The 10791-nt window shown below is 46.1% G+C and overlaps 1 protein-coding gene across 1 annotated transcript; it reads right to left on the bottom strand.

The window, feature by feature from the left end:
• Positions 1-66: 66 nt before the first annotated feature.
• Positions 67-7197, bottom strand: Mat2a (methionine adenosyltransferase 2A). The gene is made up of 9 exons (XM_021654056.2): positions 6983-7197; positions 4736-4813; positions 4355-4477; positions 3718-3830; positions 3497-3640; positions 3133-3351; positions 2465-2647; positions 2240-2373; positions 67-1674 (listed from the first exon to the last, which is right to left on the bottom strand). Exons 1-9 carry the CDS (start codon positions 7071-7073, stop codon positions 1572-1574), a joined length of 1188 nt encoding a protein of 395 aa, XP_021509731.1. The 5' UTR covers positions 7074-7197; the 3' UTR covers positions 67-1571.
• Positions 7198-10791: the final 3594 nt, after the last annotated feature.

Here is a 10791-nt window from a genome sequence, read left to right as displayed (position 1 = left end):
GGCAGGTGCAATAAGGGGACACAGAAAATTTAACTCAGAAAGCATTAATGGACAAGTGATGGACAGTTTGGGTAGAACCTAGCATTTTTTATTTAGATCTTCATTAAACTGTTGGAATTGAGAACCAGACATACGTAATAAACCTCCAAAAATAGATCCTGAAAGGCACTTTCTTGCTTAGGGCAAGCAGTCATGGAATAAGCATGTAAACAAGCTGGCTTCTCTGTACCACACCAGCCAAGTCAGCTTTCTCCATGGCCAGCTGCACCAGCTCTGCCCTCTCTTCTGTTAACACCAGCCAGACCCCCTGTAGGTCTAACCCAAGGTTTTTCTGTAGGACACCTTGGCCTACCTGGGAATGCTGGAAACATGTTAAAGGAATCATGGTGTTGAGAAAAAAAAATTTTAAAAGCTGCCATCTGAGGTGATGGCTTCTCTGTACTTACGCCATACCACAGAATACAATAAATAAGCAATTAGAAAATGTTCAAGTATGAAGGGATTTCCTCCTCCCCGCCAAAAGCACTGCTCTCTGAAGGAAGCTGGTTTCTCTGTAGCTACACCAGCTGTTCAGAAAGCTCATTGGACCTGGTTTTGAAAATAAAACAAAGTTAAAACCCTGGGAGGAGCTATTGTGCAGTGTGGAGTACTGTCTTTCTTATAAAGAAAAAAAAAAAAAAAAAAAGTTACCTGGTACCAAAGTGTGCAACCTACAGACCCTCAGGTACTGCCCTGTGACTTCTCTGTATGACATCACAAGGGTGCCAAGTGCCTGTTTTTCTAGACTAGAAGTTGGTGAGGTTTGGCTAGTGCTGAAACCATGCATAGGATTGGTTTACTAAATAAAACCTTATTACGTACGTCCTCCAAAGACAGCTGAAAAGTGGTAAGATTTCTGACTTGGTGCTGTTTAAGAGGTGGCAATGAATAGCATAAGCACCAGGGAGATGGTTTAATTGTAACTGCCTTTTTTAAGTCAGGCTAGAGCTCCAAGTGAAACTTCCGTTTCATGCAAGATTGACTGGACAGGAACACTCCCTGATGGAAAGAACTACATAATTAGAAAGGACTGAGTTACAGGGAGGTATAAGGGAAGGGACTTCACATTCAATAAATAGAGCTCAAGACATTACAAATTCATGCTGACAGGGCTGTGGCATTGCCAGTCTATAGTCAAACTACAAGTACTTTACGTGCACATTACAAGGACATTTTCAGCATCTGGTGGGAAAGTAATTGCAATTAGGACTTTGGAGGACTAGGTGATAGGGCAAAGGTTCGATTGCAAAGCATTATTCACTACAGTGTTTGTTTCTAGGCAGTTACATGGATCACCTATGCTCACTATATCCATTATAATGGTGAACAAAACACCTAGGGACAGGATAGCAAGCCCAACTTACAGTCAGTCCCCCACAAAAGCTAAAATTCATGTCATTGATTAGAGTGACTGCAACTGATCAGGAGCTGAAAGAGGACAGAAAAATTTAGGAAGAAGGCCCTTTCCCTCAGAGCTTGAAGGCTTCTCTGTAGCCTACGCCAACAAGTCTGGGGAAAAAAGGCTAACACTTTCAGTATTTAAGCTTTTTGGGCACTTCCCATGGGAAGCTGTCCCTACCAAAGTGGCCATAGGCTGCAGTCCTCTGATAAATTGGCTTCTTCAGATCCAGATCCCTGGAATATACAAGTCCATAACTTAATACGTAGCATTAAATTAAAACAAAGCAAAACAATCAGCAAGACTCATTTCAAGAGCTCTGGCAAATGAGTTCAGTTCTCCCTGGGGTTTGCTAGGAAAAAAGTTCATGGCAAAAGTGTTACTTTACTTCCCTTGTGTCCAAATTCTTTGCAGTCCTTATTAGTAACTATAGTTGTTTTCCAGCCCTGGCTTGACAAATATGAAAACTTATTCTCAGAAATTCCACTTGTACTTACCAAGATCCAATTACTGCCCACTATGGTTATTTTCTTTGTAACTTTGAACATCCCACCATAGCTCATTATTTCTTAATGTAGTTAAGATAACAAAGCTCAGAATCAACAATAGAGAACTTTCTAGGATGTTATTCTAAGTCACAGAACAGAACACGAGGTCCCTCTCCAGGCAATTTAAAATATCGGCATGTTCTAGTTAAAATTTGTTCCCCGACACAATGAGTCTACCTTCATCTCAGATTTCAGTGTGTACATGCCCACCACCCTCCTATTTCTCACTAGCAATAGGCTTTACCATCTTTACCTGACAATGACCCCAGGGCGAAGATCAAAATTCTTCTTTACAATTTCTAACAGCTCTCTCTCACTCTTCTGAGAAGTACCATAATGGAAAATGGAGATCGACAATGGGTGAGAAACTCCAATAGCATAAGACACCTAAAAGTCAGTGATACATTGTTATAAAACAGGGAAGTATATAGAATATTTTAATAAATACCCTTCTCCCCTGTACATATTCACCACATACCTGAACAAGAACCCTTCTGCACAGACCTCCTTTAACAAGGGATTTTGCTACCCAACGGGCAGCATAAGCAGCTGAGCGGTCCACTTTGGTATAATCCTTTCCTGAAAAGGCCCCTCCTCCATGAGCTCCCCAACCACCGTAAGTATCCACAATGATTTTTCGGCCAGTCAAACCAGCATCACCCTGAAATTATAGGATTTAAGTTATAATCTTTTCCTTTTGATTTTTTTCAAGACATAGTTTCTCTGTGTAACCAAGCTGTCCCCAAACCTGCTTTGTAAACCAGGTTGGTCTCTAACTCACAAAGATCAACCTGCTGCTGCCTCCTGACTGCCATGATAAAAAATGTGTATCACCCACGCCTGGCCATGTTATCTTTCTACTAAGTGGTTCTTGATTAAGCTGTTAGGAATCATTTAAGATTCCTGTGCAGCCAACACTAGCTCACACCCATAACCCCAGCACTTGGGAGGCTGAGGCAGGACAAAATGTTGAAGGCTAGCTGCACAGTCATGATATCAGAGTCACAGTGAATTCTAAGGTACTAGGCTACACAAGATACGATGCATGTGTGGTGGGGAGTACGTGAAAGTTGGATAGCTAGAAAAAAGGATGGTGGTAGCCAAAATTTAAGTGACAAATAATAAACAACGCATTTAATATATTACCTGAGGTCCACCTATAACAAATCTTCCACTTGGCTGTAGATGGTAAATTGTATCCTCATCAAGGTATTTCGCAGGTACAACAGCTTTGATCACTTTCTCCTTTAGAGCATCCCTCATTTCATCAAGACAAACTTCTTCATCATGCTGAACAGATATAACAATTGTGTGGACTCTGATGGGAAGCACAGCACCTCGATCTTGCATATACTGCACAGTCACCTTGAATGCAAAATAGATCAGAACACTTGTCTAATCAAACAGCTCTAGTAGTGGGTTCTCTACCATGAGTTTAAATATAGCAAAAAGGAACAAAAGAATTCTAATGTAATTTGAGACAAACACAGGTTTAAAGATCACCACTTACTTGAGTTTTAGAATCTGGGCGTAACCAAGGCAATGTGCCATTGCGGCGTAGTTCAGCCAGTTTGGCATTGAGCTTGTGTGCTAAGACGATGGTTAAAGGCATGCACTCTTCGGTTTCATCAGTGGCATAACCAAACATCAAACCCTAAAAGAAGGGAAAAGCGATCAACCCAAGCTTCAGATTTTAATGCTAAAAGAGATGTCAATAAACTATCACAATACCTGGTCTCCTGCACCAATGTCTTCCTCATTCCGGTCAAGATGAACACCTTGGGCAATATCTGGTGACTGTTGTTCCAAGGCAACCAACACATTACAAGTCTTGTAGTCAAACCCTATAGTCAAACAACATGGTATTTCAACTGACAACTCCAAGATGCTAACAGTAGCGCTGCATTGCTACCAATTTAGACATGTTAAAGCAAAGTGGTCAAGCACTTCTTTAAATGAAAGGGTAAAGTAAAAGGAAAAAAAAAATACTGATAGCAACAAAGATCTATGATACAATATTTTAAGAGACCACATTCATTAACCCCTCTATATTATGGGTTGAAACAAGGCATAACTTGGCTAGCCTAAAACTACAACTGCTAATGCCTGCCTGACTTCCAGAAGCTGAATTTATAGGTGTATCATGTCTGGCCGTTCTACTGACACGAATCTTTTATTTGTAGGACAGGAGACTTCTTATACACTGATTGTTACACAGAGGACAGAACTGGCTGAATCAGAAGCAGAGAGGATATGGTTAATGCAATCAGTAAAGAATTACTATGAACATTCTAGAAGTTTCTCCCACCAGCATCAAATTCTATGCCTGTAAAAAAGTTTATAGGAAAAGTGCATCTTTAAAACACACCTTTGGAAGAATCATCATATCCAATGTGTTTAATGGCTTCACGAACTACTTTCTGGTAATCAATGGCAGCTCTGGACGTAATTTCCCCAGCAAGAAGGATCATTCCAGTTTTAGCAACAGTTTCTAATAAAACAGAAATTTATACTTAAAAAATATTAATGAGTGAAGAGGAATTAAGAAATTTAATCATGTTATACATGCTATATCCCCACGCTTCAAGATCTATTTTTGATACAAGGTCTTACTAAATTCTCCACATGGACAGTTAATTTGCTACCTCCAAGCTTCACCCTCCTAAGTAGTTGGTAATAAAGACCCATACCACCAGGATTTAATTCAAATGCCCTCCTTTCAGTTCACAAACAAGTGTTTTGTTCTCACCACAAGCCACTTTGGCATCAGGGTCCTGCTGAAGGTGTGCATCAAGAACAGCATCACTGATTTGGTCACAGATCTTATCTGGAAAACAAAACAAAAAATCCCTGACTCACTATAACTATTAGTGTTAAGCCTATCTACCCACCATGTAACTAGCAGTTTCCATCCTACCTGAGGGCCAAGTATAGCTGTGAATTTGTAGATGACAAAATCTTATCATGATGTCAAGACTACAGTCTGATTTTTAAGATAAACGGCATTATTTGTGCACACACGACACAGCCTTGTGCCATGGCATTCATGCAGAGAACAGAAGACAACTTAGGCCCTCTCCATTATGTGTCCTAGGTCCCAGGAACTCCAGTCACAACAGCCTTGCAGCAAGTACTCTTAGCCCTCTGAGAAATCTCACTTGATCTACCCACACAACTTGGAAGTGAACAATTCTTCATTTCATAAAGTATGGAGAAGATCTTAACTGTTAATTAAAGCACTGCTTTATTAGGAGCTATTTGGTCAAATAATTAAGTTGATTTAGACAGGGATGTATGCTACTTGAAAACTTGCTAGGTGGCCTTATTAACTACACAAGCTTATCAGTTCAGTTAACCCAGAACTTTCAACATTTAATACATCCTACTTCATTATAACTTAAACCTATTCAGTTCCATCTCTAACCACTTCAGATAATTTTCAAACAAGTTCCTAGCCAGATTTATCAAGTCAAAGTAGAAATGGTGATTTATCTTGAAAGCCCAAAGCCTACCCACCTACACTTAACAGTTATTTAACAGTGTATTTTAAAGACAATTGTTCTATTCCATCCCCATTTAAAATTCTTACCAATTTCTTAGAACAAGCCATTTCCCCTATTAGACAATATTCAGTTCCTTAAGTTATATAACTAGTATAAACCTCTGTATTTGGAGTTCTGAATGAACCAAGGCCCTATATCTCTAACAAATTAGAGAAACAAAGATTTAAAAAAAAAATTAGCCATGAAAACAATTCATAACTATGAACCGAAGGAGTACCAGCAAGAGGAAAATGATAGAGAAAATGTTCAAATGCATTTTAGAGCACATTCAATTTTTCCTTGCCTTATCAATTAAGACTATGACAGTACCCTGGATTGGACGTCTTGCATGTAGCCCAGGCTGGCCTCAAACTTCAACCTCTTGCCTTCACACTAAATGATGGATTACTAAAGTATACCACAGTGCTTGGCTCCAGGTTCCTGAATTTTGTTACTACCGCAGCCATACAGCCTTAAGACCTTATTTATTAACTGAAACAAGGAATAGCTCATTCGATGTGGGGACAGAGCTCTTCCTGGGGAGGGGGACCCCAACCACGGCAACACTTGACTTGATCCTCCTCCTGGGTTTGTTCTTTTTTACTAAGAGGATTCTGTCAGAGCATGTAGTTATGTTGCTGTGCGCCCAAGGCCAGGAGCCGCTCAAATAGAATACTGTTTACTAGACGGCACCTTCTGCCTGAGACTCAGAGATAACAGCTTTACTGTAACCGATCTCATCATGGCGGTTCGGTGGACAAAGCCTTGCAAGAAGAAAACGTGAAATAAACCTTCCTTAAGTGCCAAAGGAAAGACTCTGAAAGGAAAACGAATGCGATGGGCGCCTGCACTTATTTCACGTTACCCATCTTTTTCAGACTCCAAATACGGAATGCCCTCTCCAGCTCGCGCTATATTTAGGCAGCGGCTGTTGGTCACCTTGAAGGCCTAAGGGCATGTCCACCCACGTTCTTAAAGCAGTTTCCGAGGCCGGAAGCCACGGAGACAAGGAGTTTGGGGACACCAGCGCCCACTTCAAAGCCCGGGGGGTCGGGGAGGCAGAGGCCGCCGGCTCCGCTTCGCCCGGATGCCTGCCACATGCGGCGAGCACGTGGCTGTCGCTGCAATGCGGGGCGCGCGCTCCCGGCGGCGGACGCGAGCACGCGGGGCGGGGTCGCCCACTTGAGGCTCTTCCAGACGGCGGGACCGAAGGAGGAAACCGTGCCCTCCCCGCGCCGATCGCGGGCCCCCGCCCTTCGCGTTTTCTGGAACCTTCCGCATGCCGGGGCGCGCCGCCGGAGGGGGGGGCAGGAAGGGGGAGGGGAGCGGGGACACACGCCGCGAGCCCGCGGCGCCGCGAGGGGGGCGCGCGGCCGCCGCTGGGGCCCCGCCGGGGGCCGGCCGCGACCTCCGGGCCCCCGCCCTCCCCGCCCCCCGAGGCCCCGGCGGCTCACCTGGGTGACCTTCCCCCACCGACTCGGAGGTGAAGAGGAACGTGCCCTCCTCGATGAACGCCTCGTGGAAGCCGTTGAGCTGTCCGTTCATGGCGGCGGCGGCGGGAGAACGCTGCTGAGCAGACCGGGCGGCGGCGAGGTGGGCGGCGGCGATGCGCGCGGAGGAAGGCTTGCCGCGGAGCCTGGAGACTAGGGGCGAACGAAGCGGCGGGCGCAGCGGCCCAGTATTTATAGAGCGGCGGCCGCGCGCGCCCGGCCCGGGCCCCGCCCCTCAGCGTCGCGCGCCAATGCGCCGCCGGCGGGCGCGGGGGGGTGGGCGGGGCCGGGCGAGCCCGGGCTGGACCACTCTGCGGGCGGGGGGGGACGGCGCGCGGAGCCAACCGCGCCGCCTGCCAGTGGCTGGTCGTCTCGATGGCGTGGGGTGGATGGAGAGGCGAGTGGGCTGACGGGGTTTCGCGCCCCTCCCCACGATGGCGCCGGACGAGGACGGCGTGGATTTGAGGGACGGTCCCCCCCGTGCGAGGACGTGGCACATCCCTTCCGGCCGTTGCCCGCGGGGGTCTGCTGGCGCGCGCGCCCCCCAGCGGCGGCCGCGGGCATGGCGGCCGTTTTGGGCTGTGCTTCCCGCGGAGGGTCAGTCCCGCCGTCCCTCCCCCCCCCCCCCCGTTCTGCGCCTCGTGCGCCGCCGCCGGGTGTCCCCCAGCCGTGTAAGGTGGCCATGTTGGCTGGCCCGCCGAGGCGGCAGTGCACCGCCCTTAGTCCTCCTACGAGGATCCCTGCCGGGGACGGGAGATTCCGAGGGGCTTCGGCCCGGCGGTTAGTCACTGCAGGTGGAACGGCTCTGGGGAAAGCGGCTGCACGGCCAGCTCACGGGGATGCCGCATTGTGTTTTTGAAACAATTGCCACTTGCCGGCCTCCCCTCCCCCCTTCGCCGGGCCTCGTGGACCCTCGGCGCTGGAGGGTCTTCTGTCCAGCGAGACCGCGCTGGAGCCTCTTCTGTCCTAAGTCTGGTCTTGCACGGCTTCGTTTTTCCATGCTTTTGAGGGAGAAATGGTTGCTAAGTCAGTCATTTCGGGAAAATACGAGAAAACAAAACGCGTGTGCTGGGGAGGGCTCTACTCAAGCCTTCGAATGTGCTTCGGCTCTCTTCTCAAGGTCAAATGGCCTCGATTTTATGACACTTTCTCTTTCGAACCTTTGCAGTTGTCTCAGTTTTGCCCAAGAAAGGAATTGAGAGAAGAGGAAAAAGTGAAAAAAATACATGTTCGTACAAAGAGCCACTCGGGAGCTGATTGTGCATTCAGAGACCTACGGGGAGGCCAGTGTCACAACTGCTGGGACGAGCCTTAGGGCAGGCCTGGAGCCCATGGGTCCTGAGAACCAGCATTTGTCAAGAACATCGGGTTTTATGGTGCTAGGGAACAGCCTGCGCCTAGCATAGGATGCACTTGACACCCAGAAGCTGAATGTCAGTCTCCAGCTGCCAGCAGCCAATGGCTCAGAAAATGAGGTACACTGTGAAGAGCAAGAAGCATTGCCTTCTAGGGTGTGTGCCAGTGGAAAGGTGGGAGTGTGATAAAGGCACCATGGGAAACAAAGGGAGCTCTTAGGCTGTGCTGGAGTTTTAACAAAGAAGATAAGAGAAACGGGCTCATCTCCGTGGCCAAGACCACATCTCTGCAGGCAGCCCAAGGTTAAGTCACAAAAGAGACAATATTTTGTTCTTATTTGTTGGTTTTATTTTGTTCTTACTTGTTAGCTTTTCATGGGAAAGCAGACAAGACTTTAATAATTTGTACTTGTTTTAGGAGCTAGAGAGATGGCTCAGCCATTAAAAGTAACTCACAATGAGTAATAAAATTTCCAAATAGACCAAAATGCCTGTGTAGGCTGGTCTGTGCTTTACCTTCCAGCAGAAAAATCTATATGGAAGCCAGAATATAATTAAAGGTTATTTTATTAGTAGGGAGGCAGAGGAAGGGGATTAAATTCAGTGATTAGCTCATTAAATTCTGACACCCCTTTACTCTCTCAGCTCCAGAGCAGGCTCATCCTGCCAACAGGATTAGACTCAGTTGTATGTTATCAACCTCTCTTGCTTGTGGGGCAATATTGGAGCCTCCAGTCGTGGCTTTGGGTCACACTCCTGTTGTTTACTAACAGAGTAAGCAACCTCTACCTCTGTCTTCAGCCTGTGAAGTTGGGATAAGAATGGGAATGTTTTGTCAAGCAATCTTTAGGGCAGTGCCTAACATATACCAGGAATTAATAAAGCAGTGAATGGTGTCCATTTTGCTGGTGGGACAAAGGCTAAAATTCTCTGCTTTGTTTGTTTTGAGATCAGGTCTCACTCTGTGGCCTGTGTTGGACTGTGTAGCCCAGACTGACCTTGAATTCATGGCAAGCCTTCCCTGTCTCGGCCTCTAGAGAGCTAGGATTTCAGGTGTGTTCCACCATGCCTAGCTAAAGTGGAGCATACTGTCTTTAAAGGCTGGAATGTACAACATCACCCCTCCATCCCACCCAGGCTAGATCTTGTTTACTAACAGTTCAAGTTATTATTTGTTTTACATCAAAACCAGGTCATATTTTCATTGCTTTTATACTATTCACATTGTCCATTCCTTTCTTCTGTGCACATTTATTAGCCCATATTTATTAGGCTGGGAAGTACTGATGATGACAGTCCTGGTTCTCTTCCTACTCCAGACTCTTAAAAACGATTGCACCTGCTCACTCTCCTATCCTCCGCAGCTCAGCTGCCACTTTCCAGATGAAGCCTTTACCTCCTGACTTTCCCTCAGGGTTCAACTATTTTCTCTCATGCTACTAAGTGCTATTTGAAATTACAGATTTGATCATTAGTTGATGGATGTCTCCAATTCCCAGTTTGGTCCATAAGCTCCATGATAAAATGTGGTCTGTTTTTCTGAAGCTTTGCTCTGAATGCACTTAACAGGATGCTGCAGAGTGTCTAAGAGGGAGAAAGAAATAAAAGGAAAAATAAAGGAATCATGAAGGATTCAAGAAACAAGTAGGGAAATGAACCTTGGAGATCTGACAAGGCCAATGAGAAGAGGTCCTGCCTTGGTTTTCTGACAAGCTCTGCAATTAATAAAACCAAGAGCTCTTTACTAACAGAGGCACATGGCCATCCTGTTCTGGAGGAAGGATGAGACTTCTGATTTCATAATCAGTGCCCTGAAGGTAAAATAAACCAGAAGTTATTGGTTTAAGTCATAGTTAGCATTAATGAGATGTGCTGAATTTGAATTGTTATAAAGCACATGAAGAAAAATCGAATCAGTTGCTTGGAGGCTCCAGATTTCTCAACCCAGAGAATCTTAATATAGCTGTGAGACCTACGAACTCTTTCAAAGATGGGGCTGAAAAAGCTGATATTTATTACATGGTCAGCAAATAGAACCAACTCTAGGTCTTTTGAGTCTTATCAGAGTTTGTGGGAGAACGTTCTGGCAAGTGAAAGAAGTCATTTTGCATAACACATGTATGCCATTGAGCTGGGTACTGTGGCACAGGCCTGTAGCTTGTAATCCCAGCACTCTAGAGCTGAAGCAGGAAGATTGCTTCAGGTTAAGACTACCCTGTGCCAACAGGGGCTGTCTCTGACATGAATTTAGTGGCTGGCTCTTTGATCACCTCCCCCTGAGGTGGGGGCAGCCTTACCAGGTCACAGAGGAAGACAGTGCGGACAGTCCAGATGAGACCTGGTAGGCTAGGGTCAGAGGGAAGGGGAAGAGGACCTCCGGGGAGGGGCATGGGAGGAGATGAGGGAAGGAGAGTGGAT

The sequence above is a fragment of the Meriones unguiculatus genome, chromosome 5, assembly GCF_030254825.1.
Source record: "Meriones unguiculatus strain TT.TT164.6M chromosome 5, Bangor_MerUng_6.1, whole genome shotgun sequence".
Taxonomy (NCBI): domain Eukaryota; kingdom Metazoa; phylum Chordata; class Mammalia; order Rodentia; family Muridae; genus Meriones; species Meriones unguiculatus.
This window is presented reverse-complemented; position numbering and strand designations above follow the sequence as displayed.